The sequence below is a fragment of the Temnothorax longispinosus genome, chromosome 2 (assembly GCF_030848805.1).
Source record: "Temnothorax longispinosus isolate EJ_2023e chromosome 2, Tlon_JGU_v1, whole genome shotgun sequence".
Taxonomy (NCBI): Eukaryota; Metazoa; Arthropoda; class Insecta; order Hymenoptera; family Formicidae; genus Temnothorax; species Temnothorax longispinosus.
In genome coordinates, this window is record NC_092359.1 from 5,745,684 (window position 1) to 5,768,229 (window position 22,546).

A 22,546-nucleotide genomic window follows, 5' to 3' on the forward strand; every position below is an offset into this window, starting at 1 on the left:
ATAATCGTTTTTCTATCGTCGTAAAGTAGTTAGATAATCAATTTTTCGGCCGACGCGCACGTGGTGAAAAAGTACAGCATCTCGAAGCGCGGGGGGTTTATTCGCGCAGTGTCTTTACATCTCGCTTTCTATTGTTTGCGACATTTATTCGAGACCGTACCCCTCGCGATATCACGAGGGGATGAAAGCACGAGCGGCGGCATATTTCAGTTGTCCCGCTCCATTCATGATCCGGAAAGGGCAAGGGCAAGAGCGACTCCCTCCGGCAATATCACTGACAAATTTAATGCCCAGCTATTAGATAGCAGGGGGTGCACCTCGTCCGCTTTCGCCCCGTATCTATCTATTGTGGCAGTGGCCACGTGCAGAATGACTGCACGTTCCTGGTGCTCAGGCGAAAATGTTTAATCGTCATGTTTTGAGACCCCCTTGCAAAAAAACCCGACGCTCTTGTCACGCTTGTCGAGACTTATTGGATTTTGACCCGTCGTTCGGACCTGCTAACACGCGAAATTCGATATCGTTTGGTGACATTGGACGCGATTTGACACGGTCAAGTGTTTGCCGGGTGCTACCCTACGACCGCGATAATTACTAATTTACTTTGCAAATAGTATGAATTAAGAGAAATAGCAGAATTTAAGAAAGATGACGAAATTTTATTTCGTTTGGAATTAAATCTTGCTTATTTTTCAAATAAGAAATTACTTTTGACATTTTCGAAAGGCGTACATAATAGATATATAAATGTAGAAAAACATTCTGATAAAATTTTATTTATTTATTTATTTTTAAATAACCGACACCAAATACTTATATGTATATTTTATAAAATAGCCTCAAAAAATACTAATCTCAAAATAATATGCGGAATAATACATATGTAGTATATAAATAAGTAGTATATAGTATATGAAACTTTACAGTTTGAAGAAAATTAACTTAAAAACGGCAGTTTTTTATAAATCTCCTATAAAATATCAGGCCATTTAAGTGATAGCCTGAAATTTCTTTAATATTCTTCGATGGGCTCTACTTCATCAGCATCTTCGGGCTCTACTTCATCAACATCTTCGGTATCTCTCCTGAATCGAAAACCACCATTAATACCAATCGAAGGGGAGACACCGTGACCTCCTCGACCCGGCTGAAGCTGACCGTGACCTCTGATGAAACCGTTGCCAAAGTTCCTCTCAGCCTGGATACCGACGTGCGGTTGCACTCGTTGTCCAGGTACTTTACCCAATCCCCCGTAGACGTCCGCGGTTGAGTGGCCATTATTCAAGATGTTACGATTAGCGTTGAGATCCCAAGTAGGTTGACGCTGCGGACCGCTCAGAGGTTGCGTTCCCTGGAAGCTTAGTGAAGTTCCTTGTGGTTCGGCCTCTCTTCTGAATCGAAAGCCACCAGTTACACCGACTGAGGGAGAAAGTCTACCTCCCGGGCCTGGTTGAAATTGAGTATGACCCCTGATGAAACCGTTGTTGAAGTTTCTCTCAGCCTGGATGCCGAAGTGCGGCTGCACTCGTTGTCCAGGAACTTTATTTAATCCTCCGTAAACACCGGCGCTTGTACGGCCGTTATCTAAGATGTTACGATTAACGTTGAGATCCCAGCTGGGCTGACGCATTGGACCGCTCAGAGATTGCGTTCCCTGGAAGCTTAGAGATGTTCCTTGAGGTTCGGCCTCTCTCCTGAATCGGAAGCCACCATTAATACCAATCGAAGGAGAAACACCGTGGCCTCCTCGACCCGGCTGAAGTTGACCATGACCTCTGACGAAACCGTTGCCAAAGTTTCTCTCGGCCTGAATGCCGACGTGCGGTTGCACTCGTTGTCCAGGTACTTTACCCAATCCCCCGTAGATATCCGCGGTTGAGTGGCCATTATTCAAGATGTTACGATTAGCGTTGAGATCCCAGGTAGGTTGACGCTGCGGACCACTCAGAGGTTGCGTTCCCTGGAAGCTTAGAGATGTTCCTTGAGGTTCGGCCTCTCTCCTGAATCGGAAGCCACCATTAATACCAATCGAAGGAGAAACACCGTGGCCTCCTCGACCCGGCTGAAGTTGACCATGACCTCTGACGAAACCGTTGCCAAAGTTTCTCTCGGCCTGAATGCCGACGTGCGGTTGCACTCGTTGTCCAGGTACTTTACCCAATCCCCCGTAGACGTCCGCGGTTGAGTGGCCGTTATTCAAGATGTTACGATTAGCGTTGAGATCCCAGGTAGGTTGACGCTGCGGACCACTCAGAGGTTGCGTTCCATGGAAGCTTAGAGATGTTCCTTGAGGTTCGGCCTCTCTTCTGAATCGGAAGCCACCGGTTACGCCAACTGAAGGAGAGAGTCGACCTCGCGGGCCTTGTTGAAATTCGGTCTGGCCTCTGAGGAAACCGTTTTTGCCAAAGTTTCTCTCAGCCTGGATGCCGAAGTGCGGCTGCACTCGTTGTCCAGGCACTTTACCTAGTCCTCCATAAACGTCTGCAGTTGTGTGGCCGTTGTTAAAAACATTGGCATTGGCGTTGAGATCCCAACTTGGTTGACGCTGCGGACCACTCAGAGGCTGCGTCCCTTGAAACGTTATCGAACCTCTTTTTGGCTCCTGAAGCTGGAAGTTGGCTTGACGACGATGAAGTTCCTAGAAGAAAAAAAATCAATATTCTTGAAAATATAATTCTTTTGTATGTATAGGTATGTGTGTATATGTGTGTGCATATATAAAATCCGATTTATTTATCTGGATAAGTTATACAGAAGTATATATACAGGTGACGAAAATTATTCAAGAGTGTCTCACAAAGATACTTTTCAAAGCAAGAAATTTCGATTTAATGACAATTTCCAAGTGCGACAAGTGTCTTTGTGAGTCACGCGAAATGTAAAGTAATTACGGTGCAACACATGCTATAATGAATGCACAGTCACGTATCATCAATTTGTCACGCTAAGTGTCAGGCGAGCCAATATTTAATGCTTAGAGGAAGACTATTTATTCATATATATAGTTATTTAAAACTTATTCTGAATATGATGTTGTCTTCAAATATTTAAGTAGCTCAATATAAATTAAGAAAATAGAGTTTCTTTAACTATCAACTCGTGTTTAAAGTAAACTTATTTTCGGTTTACTTGAATAGTAAATTACTTATTTAAATAATAACAACTACTTACATGTGATGGAAGAACTGGATCGGTTGATCGCGGTGGCAATGTTTCCTTTGACAAGCTAGCGCTCGTGTAGAGGATAGCGCACGACAAGGCCAACACAAAAACTAGCAGCTTCATGATGACTAACTATTCCTTTGTGAAAGTAAAGAAATGTTTTCGCTTGAAGCGTGAAACTACTTCTGATGCCTGTTCGCCTTGCATCGGTTGCTTATATACGAATTTCAGAATCCCGGGGATGTACTCAATTTTTCATCAATAGTCCCGTTGCATCACTTATCGTTCTGGGTAATACCCAGTAGCACATTTAGTGAGCGCGCCTGTGAGTTGAGCTCACGCGACATTCTCTCGCTCCGGGGAACCCTCGCGCAGTAAATAACGCCTTTCGCTATCTAGACGTATTTTCCTTAATGTTTTGAACTACAGTGGTCATACATACTTAAATCGCACTTGCGTTTCTAATGATATGACTAATGATCTTTTTGTTTAATTTATTTCGACCATATACGAGCAGATTAAATGCAACGTGTAGTCATACAAATTATTTAATTAATTTTTTTATTTAGATAATGAATATAACAGAGTAGTAACAAATTTAGATAATTTAGATATTATTACTGAAAATATTTATTAAGATGAGCAAAATGTATTTATATGCTTTCGCACTTATATCCTGAAAAATATTTCTAAAATATCGATCTATCCCATTTTTTATTTGATGAGATGTTTATACTTTCACTGATTGTGAGTTATACTCTTTATAACATTACTATCAAAATCTTTAGAATAGGGAACAGAACCTATGTCGGAACACTTTAGTTTTTCTCATGTTAGCTGTTACGTAATGTCAAATTTTGATGTTGGTGGCAAAGAGCATTGTCTGTGTCACCAACATCAAAATTTGACATTACGTAACGGTTAACATGAGAAAAAATTAAAGTGTTCCGAAATAGGTGCTGTTTCGAAATAGGAATTCGCTTACCCTAAAATGCTAAAATCTAAAAGCAAGAGTTATTTTCCACATTTTATGTCTTGGATCACTTTTGATACAAAGATGTAAATTGCATACATGCTTTCAAATACCTGGAACAGTTCGACATACACAAGGCAAATAATATCATAAATGCAAAACCATGTAAATACACGCTTATGTACGCATATTATCGTAAGTGAGATAACGATGAGAAAAGTAATATAGCGATAATCGAAGCGGAGAGGTCATAAAAGTATCACGACTACCGAGAACCGGGAATCCCTCATTTTGTCTCGCGAAGGCATTGAATGCAGCAGTTGTTGCTTCTGCGAGGTAAAAATTGTAAAAATGAAGAGACGCGGAGATCCCGCGGCAGTGACGTAGATTTAAAGATATGAAGCCTTATTTAAAGCGCTCAGCCTCCTTTCGACACAGTCACATCTGCGCTTAGTGGGAGCGACTACGTTGCTCTCGCTTATAATCTCTTTTCTTCCTTCTTCAATTGATAGTCAAGATGAAGCTACTCGCTCTCGTTTTGGTCTTATCTTGCGTCGTTGCGTACACAACCGCCAGAAAAAAAGGACAACACTGGCCCACCAATACCAAAATATTCGTAAATATTTTTTAAATTACATAATTTAATTAATAATTTTCTCTCCGTCTTTTTCTCGGTTGTAATTTCTTGCTAATTGATCGTATTATATGTGGATTTCACAATATTTATAATTATATATTTTTCCTAATTTATATTCTATATAAATTCTGTCATTGTTCAAAATTTATAGAAAGATAATTGTTTGACATATTTAAAAATATTTTATGACAAGTTTAGAAGCACCATAGGAAACACACATTTAGTTTTATATAAATATAGTTTTATAATTATATTTTTATAAACATTTTATTATAAATATTATTTAGACGACACCATATCGGTTTCGTCGCGAGGCCGATCCTCAGGGCTCGATCGTTGCAAACTTAAAGAATACTCCGCAATTGCCCTTCGACGACAACGAAAATCTTCGACTTGTTCTTTTCGACAACGACCCCACCGTCGATCTCGGTGAAGATGGCAAGGAGATTCCCGGGCCTCAATCGCAACCTAATACCCTATTGAACAATTTGCACCTGATAGACGAGAACGATTACTTAGACGATTACTTCAGCTCCTACACTTTCCAGCCGGGAACGTACCGTAGTTTCCCCCGGAACTACGGAACCGGCGGCAGAAGGGAAGCGGGCGGACACGTGGAGCCGCGCCTCCGTTTTGATGCTGAAACACAAAGGGGGAATAGTTTCTTCACTGATTTCGCGGATCTTCAGCGACGTGCAAACGGTCGTGGAATAGAGCCCACGGCGGTAGGCGCGACCGCTGGCATCCGTTTCAGGCGGGAAGCCGATCAAATTAACCCCTTGGCTGTTAGGCGAGAAAAGAGGTCGTGGCTCTCAAAAAAAGTTAAAAAACTTGTAAACAAAAAAAATTATACAAGACTGGAAAAACTTGCGAAAAAGAAACTGTTTAACGAATAGCTGTTAATACGCGGTAAACCGATTTGGTCACTGGTGAATTATCGGGTGAATTATGTTCGGAATTATCGAGATCGGAAGAAATAATTAAGATGACGTAAGAGCGCGAAACTGAGTTAATTTTCTGAGCTTTATTTCATATAATAGATACACGAAAACTGTTGGCTTCGACCGAAAACGTCGATCGCTTCCGAGATCGCGAGAGCTGGAGAGGCGAGCGAGGTATGTGTGAATAAGTACATGTGTGTGTGGGGGTGGGGGGTGGGGGGGGGGGGGGGAGGGGGAGGTGGAGTAATAGCATTTTCTGGGAAATATTTACATATGAATGTAAACATATACATATTTACGTAATATAATTGCAAATGTGATCAAAGCGACTGAATAAGTAGAATGTATATATACTTTTAATATCTTTAATTACAGTATTTGTTTTAGCAAGTGTATGTATGATCATTAAATAATGATAATGAGTAATAAACAATATTCGAAACCCAGCATCCTGTTATGTGCATTTTCGAAACGATTTTACGTATTAATTTTTGTGCGACGACCATACTCTGTCTTCCATCTTTTTTAGCATTACTTTTAACGGAACGGCCATCTGGCGTTTTTTACACCAATTAAAAATCATTGTTATTAATTACATGTTACATTTTTTCATTGTTCTATAATTTATTAGTATTTTAAGACAGTATGTATATAGATTTACTCAATATTTTCTGAAAAAAGTAAAGAGAAACCAAAAAAATATTTAAAAAACGAAAGAAACACATATATTTTAAAATTACTGTTACGTGTAAGTTTTATTTTTTCGACACTGGGGTATAAAAATGACCGTTCTCGGATTAACTTTTTTAGCATTAAAAATAAATGAAATATATCTCTCTCTTTTTCCTCAATTATCCTATAAAGTTTAAAGTTTTATTCGCCTTGAAAATTGTGTCAAACATAATGTAAGATCAGACTGAAGTCGAGCGGTCGGTGCTGCGTAAAGATGCAATTTCTACGACAGTAACATTTTCGTAAGAATTCTGTCTTGAAGACGCCATCTTCTTCTCCCTCTTTCTTCTCTTTCTTTTCCTCTCTCTCTCTCTCTCTCTCTCTCTCTCTCTCTCTCTCTCTCTTCCCTTTTCACCACGGCAAATTAAGCTTCCCAAAACACCGCGAAACTGTTAATTAAGACTCATTATGCGCGCTGCGGGGGATGGTTGCCCGGGATAGAAGGAAGGCCGTAGCGGAGGATGAAGACCACGAAGAAGCCGGAGCGAGGAAGGGGGGAGGGCAGAGAGCGGAGGAGGTTTAGGCGGGGGTGGTTTAACCCGAGTACGAACTTCTTAATACCACAGCTGCAGTCGGGTTCATTGTGGGATCAATACGGGGAGAGCTCGTGGTAGTGGCAGGCCAAGTGCGATTGGCCCTGACAATCGGGCACGGCGATTGGCCGATGTTGGCACTGCCAGGAGGCGGATCCTACCGTCGCGGTCTCAACGTGTTGGGGTGATGGTAAAGGGGAAAGAGAATACCAGGCGTCAGCCGTTCCGCGCTCGAAAACGACGCGACGACGGGGACGGCTCTAGAAAAAGACAGCGAGAGGTTCTATGGAGAGAGGGTGACACACGGTGTCGCGTACGGGGGGTTTCAGTCTGTGTTCACCCATGAGAGACACACCACTATCGGCGACACGCTCCGCTCACGTTGCGAGGGTGAAGGCTCGCTCCTCGTTCGCCAACCGGTCACATTCTCTCGTTCTTCAAGAGGATCGCCTGTCGTTTGCGTTGAATCTGAACGTGTCGCGATTGGACAATCGTGATTTTACCATTGAAGAGGACATCATCGAGAATAGACCTAATTGTTAGAAAAAAAAATAGTATAATTCGGATGAAACATATTGTAACACAAGTAGCGCGTGTCATTTTGAACCTCAGTTGATCTCGCGTCTGACACGCATGAGATGAAGTGACGAGAACGGTGACAGTAGTTACTAGTTAAGTGAAATGTCAATGAAGTGTTAATAAAGGAGAGAAATTATACATGTTTCATCGAGACGGTAAGCTTCATACGTAAATTGTGAGCACAACTGTAAATTGTGAACAATTGGAATTTGTTAAACTAAGTGATGGAGTCAAATTGTGCGCGTCATAGCAAGTGGTTGACACAATATTGAAATCAGTGACAATTGATCCAAATTAGAAAGTTTTTAGAAGGAAGGATATCGGAGAGAAAAGTTTTGGGAAAAAAGAAAATGGTACGAAGATTAATTATTGGGAGAAAGATTGAAGAAGACTATCTTGGAAAGTAAGATAATATATAACAATAAAGAAGAGGAAGTGTCACACAAAAGGATTGCTATTAGATACCTTCATGTGTCTTGTCCATTTTTCGTGGAATCTTGAATCGGAGATATGTTCGACAATTTGACAAATCTAGCTGACGATAACTATCCGAATCTTTTTGCCTTCAATAGACGCGCTAATCGAGGAAAAAAGAAGAACGATCGATTTGTACAGTCTTTTCCATTGTCTCAGCTATCTCGAAGAATTATCAACGTAGTTTCGTGATTTGCTGTGATTTAGTGATTTACGTGAAAGAACAAATAAAACTATTCATTCTTTGCTAAACTGTTTATTGCTTACTATGATATATTTCGGTGCATTTTAATAAAAATGATCATTATTGTATCTAAACGAGAGTATCTAAACAATGAAAGATTAAACATTTTTTAATGATAATATATTTATATAATATAAACTGCACTTGGATGAATGAGAAATCATAAATGATGATAAATATCGAGACATCGTCATCTTTGTGGGTTAATGCTGTATTATTTGATGAATCCTGAATCTTGAACGATTGCAAGCGACGTAAAAATTAAAAGAGTATAAGACTGTTGGTGCCAATAATACAAACTATCCAATTTTTTTTATAAACATCGTTAATCTAATATATCTAAGTGATATCTTTAGATCTTTAGAATATTTAAATTGAGATCGTATTATAAGCTATTGAAGAAACGCTAGAGTAAAGGTATCCGAAAAGAAAGCTGTTTGGCAATAATTATCATTGAATTATCTCGTTATCGCTGTCTGCTGCAGCATGAACCGTTATCCTTAGTGATGATCTAACTTTAGTGACCTTGGATGATCTCGGACGTTTGATCCGACCGCGGCGTGAGCCAACGGCGGAGTTGGAGAACGAGTTCAGGAGTGGTGTGGTTCGAAAGGGTGGTGCGACGTTCGGGTACGCAAGTCTGCAGGCCAGCTCTGGGGTGCCGGGCCCGGGCGGGGTGATGAGCTGCTCCGATGTGATGTATCAATATTATCCTTACATCTACCAGACCCATCGGCCACCGCCGCCGCATCCGAGCCACCCCCATGCGGCCCCGCACAACCACCCCCACGCTAATCCGCACGCGGCCCACCACAGCCCAGCCAGACCGGCGCCCTTTCAACCCTTCCCGGCGGCGACGGCGACGCATCAGTATGACAGGGTAAGTCGAGCTTCTTTTTTTATCTTGAAATGATGGGAGTTAATTCTGTTAAAGGAAAGTCTGTTGATTTTTAGAATTGCAAGATAGTAAATTTAAACTCGACAGATATATTTAATGAGCAATAAAATCTCTAATGAATAGCAATAAGAGTAAGAATAATAATCATAAGTGATACGAAAATTTATGAAATTAATTCACAGTCAGTTTATAATATAACAGTAATATATATATAATCTCTTAAGATGGTAAAATTGCTTGAATACGTCAAAAGGTAAATAAGTAAAACGAGTTGATTATATTCGGCTACACTCGCTGATTAATTAATTGACCTAATGATACTGCGATATAGAATCTGTCGCTATAATAGATAAAGTAACAGATTGTGCGAAAATGCTAATAAAATGCGTTACGACACCCAACATTTCGAAGGTGGTCCATTCACACATTTTTATAACCCCATTCTCTGGTCGCCTGTCCCCGGTACTTAAATCGTCCGAAGCAATTAAAAACAGACCCACGTTAGTCATTAAGTTAAGCACGTTTGGTAAAAAAAAAATGTAGCTATTTATAACAAGTTTTGCCTGTATTTTACATCGACTCTCTTCGCTTTTACTGCGAATGAATACCTACTCTTTACTGCCATATAAATTAAGTCAAGAAGATGACTTTATTGAGCAAAATATATTTATTTAGCTTACTATCAAAGGAACACTACAATAATCGAACTTTGGAGCAAGTTAAACACATTATGAAAAAAGAGAAACATTATTTCAACTTGGTATTTCACACTTAGTTTATATAAACGTTTAAACTTTACTAACAAATTTTTTTTTAAATTTAGATGGTTAGATTAAATTTTTGGATCTCTGCTCCTTAGTCCTTGAGTTTGCTTCGTGTTTAAGCTTGCCGACTCTAGATTCTCGGATCTTCGTATAGCGAATCCTCCGAGTTGTCGAATAACAAGTAGTCCCTTCGAATCACTCGATTCTCGATTTGTCGGTCCTTCACGGATGTCGCCTAGTAGCCTTTCCTAGAACTCGAAAAACACCGCTATTTCGCTCAGCCTCGCGTATCCTGAAATAGTTTCGAGACGAGCAAGAAGGAAGAAGTTTTCGCGAGTAACGCGTGGATTCGTCTGTGCATCATTTTAATTTGTCTGCTGGGAGGTCAGGCGTGCTCCTGCCCTCGGCGAGCACCCATCCGTGCACCGTGGGGTGTCGAGCGCCGTTTTGCTATCTTTCCCGGGCCGCGCCGGTGGGAAAGTAATGTTCCTTTTTTCCAGCACCAACCTCGCCTAGGTAATATTAAACCGCTTGTAACTAGTGGTGCGCGCACCGAGAATATTCTTGAGAGCACATTCTCGGAAAACGAAGACGTTCTGAGAACGAGAATACTGTGAGAGAATTCTGAAACGGTAATATCTTTGAGATATTATCCGAGAGCCAATATATTTTTCAAGTATTGTTAAAGAATAAGAAGAATACATTTTTGGGAAAATTCATTTTACATCAGGTTACAAATTATTGCGATTCATGAAACTTGAATCATAAGGGTTAAAAGGGTTAAAAGGGTAGAGAAGGAAAGAGAGGTTTCGAAGAGAGGTTGAAGATTTAGAACTATCGCGATTAAATATTCAACATTTTTACAACTTCATTGTGTCATTTATACACTGATTACTTAAAAAAATATGATCGAAAAGTAAATTTAAGAATAATATATAAATTGGGTAGTTACATTCTGGTATCTCGTTTAATCTCAATATGCAAATGAGGGCCACTAAAATTTATCGACTGGAATACGAGAAGAGGAAAGAAAAGAAAGAAATGTCTTCTAGAAAGTAAAAGTTTCCCAGGATCTCGCAAAGTTGAAAATTTTTGTGTATCACGGAATAATAAGTGTAAGAATAAATTCTATTTAGAAATAATTTTAAATTGATGCAATTTTTGGATCTTACAAGTTTAAAACGTCCTTTAATTAAAAGTTTTCTTAATTCTGGCATTCTATATATTCATATAAACGCACATATATTTCAACCGGTTATTTAAAAGTTAATTTTTAATTAACAAGAATTATTTATGCGATTAAACAAATCCGGCTCTCTCTCTCTCTCTCTCTCTCTCTCTCTCTCTTTGCAAGACGTATAGTTGTAAAGTATCGTTGGTCCATTTATCTATCAATCTTCCGGAGACATTGTAGAAATGTGAACGTTCCAACGTTCTCTTTTCTTTTGTCTTTCTCTTCCGTTCTCCGTGGTAGCGATCGCGAGATAACATCCGGCAAAAGCGTTAAGCGCGCGCGCGCGCGATACGAGCAAAGAGGAGCAAAGGAAGGAAAGCCGATCCCGACAGCCGGACAGGTTCTCCGCGAGGGGGTTCCCCCGAGGGAAGCGAAAGGATCCCGCGGATTCCCTGGCTCATATCCTCGGAGCCCGGGTAGTTCACGCGACCGCGGCAACATGAATTTACTTTTATTTAAATCTCTCTCTCCTTCCTTTTATTTAGGGCCCCCCGAGAAACCGGGAGGAGCCTTGCTCATTTTGTTTCTTTGCCGGCCTCCGCTCTCTGTCCCTCGGTCTCTGAATTAATAGCCGCGCTAGTGTTTTTCGCAGTGTGTCGGCCGCATCGTCCCGCGCGCGTGTATATGCGTGCGCGTGCACGCGCGTACGAAAGCGCGTACCGACGTGACGCGCGTTAAAAATGCGCGTCGTTTTCTCACGAGACGCTCCGAAACCGCCGTGCTTTATCGTTCCCGCTCGCCTGGCCGAGTAAGAGAACGAGCGTCTCGTGGCATGGACCCCGCGCTCGCGAAGAATGATACACGAGGCATCGCAAAAACTGCACGATTCCTTTCGAACCGCAGGCATTAAAAGCCGGACTGAGAAAAATTTCCGGGACTTAAATAACGTGATAGTAGTAGCTTTAGATTTATCGTTAATCGAGAGTGAAAAAGGTTCGCTGATTAGTAAGTACTTGGTCTCTTTTTTTTTGGCAGACAGTTTTATTCTCTGAAATAAAACGAAATCTCTTATTAGAAATAACTATGGAATCCGCTGATTGATGTCGACTGATGTCATTTCGCATAATATGAGGTTTGTAAAAAATTAGGCGACAGAAAGAAGTCCAGGGACTGGAGCGCGATTCATCGGAAAAACACGTGTGCCAAGGGAGGGACAGGTGCTGGTCTCAGGAGAGGCTCGTAAGAACTTGGCTATCCTTCATTAGCACTCTCGTTACCCGACCGATGTTTCTTCTGCGCGCAGCGTACGCACATATGCGGTGACTATACCGTCGTATACGCGCAGTCTTGCACCATCGCTGCAAGTTATGTCACGCAATTTGTACTCGATCGGAGTCGATTAACGAAAATAGGGCTAACAAATGCGATAATCCAACGCAGCATAGCACGTTTATTTAAAAGCTTTTAGGTAACATTCTCATCGGCGCTATTTTGCAAAATTCGCAATATAAAAAATTTGGGATTTAAAGATGTGGTCTCGAAGGCTTCAGAGTCGGAGGAATTTGGTATCCGAGGAACTCGGGGGGGCCCCAAGGAGACGAGGATTCAAGCTATCCAGAATTCAAGGCATAGATTACGAGCGATTAGAATTCAAAGCGTCTAGAATCTAGGGCATTTAGATACACAGTACCTCGAACTCGTGTAATTCGTATAGTCGCATTCGTAGACTTCCGGCCGTCGGCCGGAGCGAAACCCCGAAACAACGTTGTGAAGTGTCGCGTTAATCGAATCCTACGTATAATTACCCAGTTCCCTTTCTCGAGACTTCCTCGGCAACGTTAATAAGCCCATCCGGGCGCCTCCCTCACGAAACTGGCAGAGAGACCCCGTAGCCGGCAGCGATCGAGAGAGAGAGAGAAAGAGAGAGAGAGAGAGAGAGAGAGAGAGAGAGAGAGAGAGAGAGAGAGAAGGCGAGAGAGAAAGGGAGAGCGAAGGCGAGATAGAGTGAGGAAGGGAGAGTAGTCGTAAAAGCGCATTTTTCTCGGGTATCTTGGCCGATTAATGAACCGATGTCGTCGCCAGGACCACCCCGAAGGATACGCGTACGGGACGCGCATCCCTCGCGAGATAGACCGACAGCAGTCCAGGACTATAATACCTAGCCTATAACCAGCTCCTGTCCGTCCTCCTAGCAGCAGGTCTCAAACGGACCGCACCTTTACCTGACCAAGTTTTACGATCGTCGCGCCGAGGTGGCGATGTGTCCTCGTGTTATCGTCCCGGCGGGATCTGTCCTGGCTAAAGCAGGCTCCTCTGCCATGACTTCTTTTATTATATTTCTCTTTCCTCCCTCTCTCTTTCCCCCCTCCTTTTCTTGCGTGTTCTTCTCCGCGCTGGCACTGTGCCTCTCCTCGCGATTAACGAACGAAGGACACAACTACTTTGCGATCTGCAATCAGCGCGTTCATCAATTTGACTCATTGTACTGAATCAAATTCAAGAGAGGAAATATTGTAACAATAATGATAAGAAGCATCTATTTTTACTCATTTTTCATTTGTGTGAAGAAACGATTAGAATAAGCGATAAAAGCGATTAGAAGTGCACTGTATAATTAAATAAGATCAATTTCGCCAATCGTATACGCGGATCGAACGCTTAGTCTTTATACCTCAGCAATCTCGACATTTCGAGTCTCTCTAGGATTTTTCTTAAAATCTTCTCAGGCTAAATGTCACATTTTTATGCGTTGCATTCCGGCTGATGTGATTCACTTGACGCTTTTTCTTCCATAAATCAATTAATTACGAGGTCACCATCGGAACAATCGATCTACTTTCCAGCGGACTGTCAGTATGTCGTCAATCTTCCGTAATGTTGATACCGTGCCGCGTTTCAAGCTCTGGCATTCCCGTCGCATCGTATTAGGAGAGATCGACTACTACCGGCCGGTAATTTGTTGTTCTCGCTTCGCCGGAATAAATTTCCACCGGGGACTAGTTTCTCGGCCAGCGCCATCCCCCTGCGCTCTTAAGCGCGCGAGACCTTTCGCCCGCCGTCTTTGCATTCCACCTATGAGATCACTGTCGCAAACGCTTATACAACCTGTCACGGAAAATCGCTGCGAGAATGCGACGTCGATTTCTAAAATCGCGGAACAACAAGCCCGGCAGCCGAGTGGAACTCGACCTGTTGATCGCGAAACGGGAAGCCGGTGTTGGCTCCATGAAATTCCATGAAATCGTAATGAATCGAAGAAGTGGATTTACAATCGTGTATTTCAAATCAGCCATGAATAAAGATCGCGCGTATTAATGAGGAAAGAAAGTGGTAGAGTGATTATACAATTTGATGCATTAGCATCGCTCGAAGATTCCGGTTGGAATTTATATTTTTTATGAACCGATTTTGTAGGATGTATATCGAATTATTGATGAATGTAAAAATCGAATTGCATTGAGATCTCGAGATATTGGATAGGTCTAGGACAATGTACGTATTATTGCAAGTCTATGTTATATTGATGTAACATAGACAATTTTATAATATTACAATTTTATAATAGTCCGTTAATATTCCTAATGTCTTCTTCCCATGTATTTTTAGCCCTTTTATTCCGAGGGAAAGTTCAAATTTTGATCGCCATCCTACTATTCTTGGTTTCCTACCATTGGTTCCCTTCACAAGTATTTCCTGGATCCTGAGATTTGGGGCTCTACGCCACTGTGCGAACCACGCAGAAAATTCGCTCATAAAGCGGCGTGGAACGATCGTGCGGCCCGTAAAAGAAAGAAGAAGCGAGGCGAGCGGTACATTTAAACGCTCCCCGCGTGGCTCACGGTATATCGGGAGTTCCCAGAGAGGCACGCAAGACCTTACGTCTTTACTTAACCCCTTGACCATGCGATGAACAACATTTTTCCGACGCGGCCGACCGTAGGGAGTTTCTCCCCCTGCCGCCTCGTTCTCCTCGTATGAATCGCTTCCGACATTCGCCGGCGCGGTCACGCGAGTACCCGGTGCCGAGTGCCGACGCGGCGTTTCGATATCTACGCTACGGTGCACGGTGCTTGCAGCGTGGTTGGAGAAGGAAAAACGAATTAATTACGATCAATCCGCGTGTCGATGGAAGCGCGCGTCGTAAAAGCCAGCGCGAGGCCAGCCAGCCCGGCCGGCCGGCCGGCTTGGCTGACCCTGTCGAAGTCGAAGAGGAGCTGTTACTGCACCGGCTATGAGCTACGATCGCCGTCTCCGTCGGTCGTGCTCGGCCGAGCAGGGAACATCGACATCGTCGATGAAACCTTCCCTCCTGCCTCTTCTCTATCCTCGCGATTCTTCTCACTGCATCAGTCACAAAAACCAATGCCATCATTGGTCATTGGTCGATTTGGAGATAACAAAGGATTATGAATTGCATTACCGAGTCTTTGGATGTTTAGATTGTTGGCTAATGAAGTAGGGTGGATCCTATAAGCACTTATATACGACGCTAACTTAAACACGACTTTAGATTTCAAAGTTCTTCTGCATCTTGTATATTTAGGATTCTGAATGTGAAACGCGTGATGTTTCGTTTGATCGATGACTTCGATTTTATGTTAATCACGTTTTGGACTGTTTGAATTATAAGAGTATATATGATGCGCTTCAACATCTGTGACTTTAGATATCTTTAATTCCAGAAATCTTATGTCCATTTTGTGTATATTCTAAGGTATACAGATCCTAAGTTCATTAAACGACTAATAATCTGTGGCGACGATGGACATTTCGATATATCTATACGTTCTTTATACGCACTCTTCTTTAAATGAATCTTAGTATAGCTCAAGTTGGTAGAACGGTAGTCCGTGCACGGGCTTTTCCTTCGTGGCGCGCCAATGTATGAAAGGTAAAAGGAAAGAAAAATTAGAAATAAAAGACGCACGACGGTAATATCGAGAGACGTTCGCCATGACGACGATGATACTTCAGACCGGTACAGCAACGGCATCCTCGACCGCGGTAGGATCAAACGGTGCGGTACGGATAGAAAGAGAGCCGTAAGTAGGGGTGTTGCGAGGTCTCGATAAATTCAGGATCTGGAAGTCCGAGTCGCTGACTTTTTTATCACCACTTAAACGGGAAAATGGTGTTTCTGCCAGTCTCGCGGCGAACGAGTCTGACCCCGTGTGCGCACACGTTACGTAATAAATATTATTTTATCGCTTATCTATTTCCAGAGGATTTCGCTTTCCTGCGAATTCCCTTTCTTATTGACGTCGCAGGAATAAACGAGTTTCTCGTATAGCTGGTCCTTAACGGACGAAACATATAGTGATGCATAAGAAGAAATATTTTTATCTATCAGAGATAACAAGCTTTCAAGTTTATCAATTACTGGCGATCTTTAATTCCCTCTTGTGTATGAAGAAAAAATAATTTTTAATTTTGTAAAGATATTATTTTCCGCCTAGTATCTATTTTCGCTGAATAAACTGCGGCGATATCTGTAGTTGAATGTGCGCGAAAGTGTTGAATGAATTACTCTAGTTTTACGATGTAGAACATTATCCTTCGCGGCGACGGTGGTCAGTGTCGCAGTGGCACAGCCACTGCTAAAAAGGGACGCGCAAAACTTTCACCGAATCGTCGCGAAATCGAGGTGAACTCGCCTTACCGGTTTAAACGAAAAAATTAATACGTGACCCGGCGGCGGCAGCGGCAGAGCGGAGATCGGCGACCGCGTGGCTGAGATAAAACGGCATCCCGGGTATCGGGAATCGGGTGCCACGAGTGCCAGGTAAAGACAACACGCCGGTGGACAATCATCGGGCAAAAAGCGATCGGTCGCTCCTGGTATAAGGCCTGAAACGACTGCCCAAAGACCCGGAATGGTGATGATTCTGTCGTAATCGCTCGCGAATACTGTCTGTTTCCTGGGATACAGACATTCCTCACTCTGATATGTAACATATTCGGACAGAATGATTCTTAAATCGTATCATAGAATTTTGTGTTCACGCAACACTTGTATCCAACATAAAAAAAATTTTTTTTATCGTTATAAAAACATAGAATGCAATAATAGGCATTAATAGTGCAATATATCGTAGCGATATTAGCGATTAGTGGATGTAAGATTTTTTTTTGTCCGAGGATAGCCAAAGTTATCAATTAAAACTTCTGCTTCTCGTTAGCGAACGGGAATAATATTTAAGAGCGAACAGGGAGGCGGAAGAGACGAGCAGGCAGAAGGAAGTGTCGCGCGTGGAAGCGGCAGCCGTTTCTTTTGTGCCGTCGGAGTGGTGCCTTCCTCGTCAGAAAGCGCGGATGCGTTTCTGCTCGAGGCGGTTGCATTGAATTGCAGATCGCGCGCGGACAGATGGACATTCGTCCGTGGACGAACTCGCGGCCGCTGGTTGCGACAGCAAAAAAAAAAACATCCAGAGACCCTGGAAATCTTCCGATCTTGCCGATCTCGTATCGTATCCTCGTAACCTCGATTCCACGGTTGTTCGCATCCTTGGATTCTAGAATCTCTAGATGCCTTGAAGGGAAAAAAATGAAGAATAAATAAATACCGAGGAACGGAAAGATCACATCGTGTCTCGACTTTTCAAATTGCGATCCTGGAATCGCGACCGGATTCTGCTCGTTCGACCTAGTCGTATTTGTGCGAAACGGCGAAGAACTTAAAACCCTTATCCCGCGAGATATCAGTTCATCAGGGTGAAGGATCGGTGGCGATCGAATCTTTTGCAGAAAAAAATCCCGCGTCAGCTATCAGCCCGCTCGTCGTTAGTCACGTGCGTCGCGCGGCGTGGCCATTTGTCTTTGTTCACTTTGCGCACCCGGTGTCCGAGAAAATGCCCGCGCGTCTATTTGTTACGAAGCCGAAGCCACAAATCACGCCGCTGCACCTCCGCATGTCCTCGTACCCGCGAACTCTACCTCGCGCGCGCGCGCGCGACTTTCGCGACTACCCCTCGAGTATATTTAAACGCAATTACGACAAGCGACCGCCCGGTAATCCCGCCGAAACACGCATCGCCGCGAGATTAACTGCCAGGCAAGCCAGAAGTGTGGAATCCAGACGCTGGGTATCTCTCTGAGTACGTTGTTATAACTTAAAGCGCGATTCTTGATTTCATCCCGCGTGTTTGGGATGACATCATCGTCTGGGTTCCTGTTAACTCTGAAGATCTAAGGACCCGCGTGAGATCTGAGATCTATCTTTGCGATTGTGCAATAGTATCTATTAGGATCAGAAATCATGGAAAATATTTATTACGCTGCAAAAAACACAATCGTATAAAAATGTTATCGTTTCTTTAGGACTCGCGAGTAGTAGTCGAACATTAAGCGCATCCGACGGCCATCGAGAGGTAAAACATGACGCATAAAAATTCAAATCGTTATTATTGTTGTTAGCGGCATGTCGGGTCCCCAGTTAATCGCGTTGCGACGGTATGGCCGGGATGTGTATTTACGATATCGGCGGTTTTGTTGATTCTCCCAGTCGGTGATTGCGCGACCGTAAGTTAAGGGAATAAACGCGAACAATTCCTCATCTCTATCGGAAGAAACGAGCCACGGGTATGCGCGGTAAGTGGCGAATTAATAAACGCCGTCGACTCGACGCGACTCGACCCGACTCGACTTGACTCCCAGGAGACCGGACTTCGAATATCCGAGTCGCCGATCCGAGCCGCCGACTTTGTCGCCGTCGTCGGCGTACGAGAACTCGGACTTCTGCAGTAGCTCCGGCGATAAGGCTCCATTACTGAAATACCAGCTGTTTAACCCCGCGGAACCCTCTCGCCCCTCTCGAGGATTTCTCCCTTTTACTTCTCTCGATGCCGCCTGCCTGTGTCGGCGAGTTGTCTATTTTCGCTCGCCGACGCAAACTCTGTTTCACGGCACTTCTCCTCTTCTCTTTCTAGGTGGGCAATTTCATTTAACAGGATGCTAATGTGATTGTATTAACTTGCCGCATTTGGGAAAACTAATATACCGCGCGTCCCCTGGGAAAGGTGAGAATCTGTATAGAAGGGTTCTCTTTTCAAGAGCTTGGAACTGATTTTTGTGTTAACCCAAGAATAATCGCGCGGATGATGTTAGTCATCCACGTGCACAAATCCTGCAATTTTTAAATTTATTTTAATGTTAATTTTAAATATATATTCACAACATATGTCTATATTTTAATTTGTCTTGAAAAATGAGTGACAGATGTCATCCATATACGAGCGCGCTAACGTTCCATTTAACAACACGACCACTCAAGGTTTAAGTTGAAAATCTGGATGGAAACACTGAATAACTGGTTTTGTAGATTTATACTTCTTAAAGCAGTAACTTTTATTACAAAGTTTTGCATTCTTAAATATTTTGGCCATGTATCTTTAATAAGAATAATGACAAGGATTCTAGATCTAATTCTTCGTCAAAATATCTTATATGCGAAACGGTAAAAAAGAGTGATCGAACTGGTTCCTCGATCGTCCAGTGTATCGACAGGCATTTTGCCGGTTCTTCCCGACTGCTGGCCATCATGTGACACGCGTTGGGTCAGATATTATTTGGACTGGACGGCAAGCAGAACTGGTCCGGTCGGAACCAGCTGATATATCAAAGAGATACCGACGATTGTGTCGCTCGTCGGCAACTCGATCACTCGTTTAGATATCTGATACCGAACAATTTCTAATTAATCGCCCTTCATTCTCTGCGCAGGATTCGAATTCAACGATCGAAATGCAGTGTCCGTTTATTCACTAGAGGCTCGCGATTTTAGCTGCTCGACAAGTATTCGTTAATTTAAACGGTCTTCAAATTCGCCGAATTTTGTCATTGTACAATTTCCAAGTAGTGTGGAGAACACTCCATACATACTTTTTGTATGTTTAGAGAATTTTCGACGATGTGTAATACCGAGATATTCCGGCTGTTTAAGTAGATGAGCGTAAGATTAGAACGGCGCCTCATAAATTTGCGGGCGATTCGTTCAAAGGATTTGGGAGAAAGTAAGAAAGAGAGAGAGTGTGTTTAGGGATTCATCACCGGTCACATTGCAGGGTTCGGCTTGCACGTGCTCGCTTGGTTTTGCGCGGGACGTCGACATGCAGGCTGTCCAATAGGGTATGATTTGTCGCATCGTCGACCAGCTGCTGTCCTCGTGTGTGCCACAGACTTTTCATCCGATGAACATTTAGCCCAGCAAAAATATTTTTGCCTGATTGCCGCTTACTTTTCGTCCTCATCGTGTAGTGAGAACTATCGATCACTTCAGTTCAAGAAATTTCCCAGACTAGCAAAGCATCTATAATCTAATGAAAGGGTACGTGCAAGCAAGTTAAAATTTGATTCTATATCACCCTAAAAGCTTAGGATGCAAGAGAGATTCAGGGAAGATTCAGAAAACTTATAGTTTTCTTCGAGCTCACGCAAGCCAGGATCGATCAAAAAATTTAACATTGGAATCTAGGATCTCTCTCAGCATCTGTTTCCGTGATGAATCACTTGAGCGGGCCACTGACTTTGGGGCATGTAAATATAGAGGCGACGCGTTGTTCGACGTCTCGGTCTCGTCGTCTGAAGGAAGAATACCCAGACATTGTCTTAGCTACAAAAACGCCGCGTGCTTGCCGACATTTAGTTCGTTTTTCGCGACGTTCTCTAAAGCTCTGTCAGCTTAAGCTAACAAACAACATTTTGTTTCAAGCTACAAATGAGAGCTACGAAGTTTGCAGATAACAATGGAGCACCTGTAGTCGTGATGATAGATTGAGGGCGATATTACAGAACATCGTTGAAATAATTACGAATGTTAATTTTCACATTAAAGGATATATTACATGCTTCCATTAATACTTTATTAGTGGCTTATCAATATTCAGGAATACTTGACGCCGATTTATTAAGACAGCATGCAGATGTTATTACGACATGTTACATAATAATTTTATCGATATGGTTATCGGGCATTTACAAGTTGCGCATAATAATGTGTACTTACTTCGAGAAGGGATGATTTCGTATGCAACCTTTCGCGATACGCGATTAAGACACGCGAGATTACGATTAAAATGATTCGAGAATTTAATTTACGATGTGGTCGAGGACAATGTGGTGGGTAAACATTCCGGCGCATTTTATACGGCCACTAAAACCTGGCGTCGTGCCACCCGACCGAAGGTCTATTATAGTTTTGTTATGACAGCGGGCCGTTTCCGTAAATTAATGCTGAAGCAAATGTATCTCGTTTTACGGGGCCGCCGGTTGTATTCCCTAATTGAATCGGTAAACACCATAAGTTAGCCGGTAAGTAGTCATGTCGACATAAATCACTTTTGGGAGATGGGCTGTCACCTCGTTTCCTTTATACTCATAAATGGGTAAGATCGATGAGGCAAAGCTTACGCTGAATTTTCAACTAAAGATTGTACGAATTTGTGATTAATAGTTATAACCGTATCTTCAGGTTTTCGTTTTTGGATGTCATAATTATAAACATCATTTTATTATATTTATAAATATTTATTGATAAAAATAATTTTTTAACAGTGACATCCGAGTTAATATGCAAACAGACTTATCGAAACAATCTTTTTAGCCGTAGTTCAAAGGACTTAAAACTTTTTTTATCATTTATTATTTCTTGCAAAGAAATTGTGATTTTATTTTACTTTGCATTGTCTTAATTTGACAATTGTAAAAATATGGATTGATTTAATTCTATCATCTAATGGAAAGCGAAACCGATGGCTCTTTTCGCGTGTTTGTTCATTTGTTAATGACTCTCGGGACATCAAGAGTGCTATCTCGTCAAATATAAAATTCAAGAGTTACTACGATTATCATAATTATCTTACCGAATTTCTATTTTGCGTTACTCAATGTGTTTGCATTTGACGTCGCCAGTATTTCTCCATCGCTCGTTCATTATTTGGCTTTGACCACGCACGGATCTCGATATTTTTATCTCGAGTATGTAATAATTAATTTGGATATCTCTTCTATAAATGCAATGTTCCAAGTGTCCAATAAATTAACTTAATTTTATGAATTTACTCAAGTATGCTTCATTCGTAATACACTTGTTAATTCTGAATTTGATAAGACATTATTTGTTTCAACTTGAAATTTTTTTCATAAAATATTGCTTCAAACATTTCCTCTTAATGGCATTTGTACAGAGACATTCACCGTATTACAAAAAATTTATATCGCAGCAGCTTTATTAGCAATTTCTCATTAGATTCTCAATAGAGTCTCTGAATTTTTTCTCACCTAAAATTTTCTTAATGTATCTATGAGTTTGAGTGAGCTTTCAGTAGATAGCTTTGTGAGGCGCGTCCTGTGATCACAAGTTCCCAAGATCCTCTCGCATATGCCCTTAATTGCACGCATCGCGGCGTCTGTGTTATCCTGAGAAACTAGAGAAGCGTTCG

At 42.2% G+C, this 22,546-nt stretch overlaps 3 protein-coding genes across 7 annotated transcripts in view; 2 read left to right on the forward strand and 1 right to left on the reverse strand.

Annotated features, from left to right (window-relative positions):
- Window positions 1-1,007: 1,007 nt before the first annotated feature.
- On the reverse strand, window positions 1,008-3,357 carry LOC139808381 (uncharacterized). Its single transcript, XM_071770285.1, has 2 exons — window positions 3,172-3,357; window positions 1,008-2,638 (listed from the first exon to the last, which is right to left on the reverse strand). Exons 1-2 carry the CDS (start codon window positions 3,283-3,285, stop codon window positions 1,013-1,015), a joined length of 1,740 nt encoding a protein of 579 aa, XP_071626386.1. The 5' UTR covers window positions 3,286-3,357; the 3' UTR covers window positions 1,008-1,012.
- Window positions 3,358-4,557: 1,200 nt separating this feature from the next.
- Window positions 4,558-5,933, forward strand: LOC139808327 (uncharacterized). The gene is made up of 2 exons (XM_071770176.1): window positions 4,558-4,751; window positions 5,060-5,933. The coding sequence occupies exons 1-2, from the start codon at window positions 4,653-4,655 to the stop codon at window positions 5,666-5,668; spliced, it is 708 nt and encodes a 235-aa protein (XP_071626277.1). The 5' UTR covers window positions 4,558-4,652; the 3' UTR covers window positions 5,669-5,933.
- A 642-nt stretch (window positions 5,934-6,575) lies between these two features.
- The window catches only part of Vg (transcription factor vestigial), a 46,099-nt gene continuing 30,128 nt past the window's right edge, over window positions 6,576-22,546 (forward strand). The window contains exons 1-2 of one of the 5 annotated variants that reach the window (XM_071770171.1): window positions 6,576-7,712; window positions 8,761-9,155. In XM_071770171.1, coding sequence (XP_071626272.1) covers window positions 8,955-9,155 — 201 coding nt within the window. In that variant the 5' untranslated portion in view covers window positions 6,576-7,712; window positions 8,761-8,954. Of the gene's footprint in view, window positions 9,156-22,546 lie in introns of all 5 variants that reach the window. The other 4 variants (XM_071770170.1, XM_071770173.1, XM_071770172.1 and 1 more) reach the window with 4 other exon arrangements.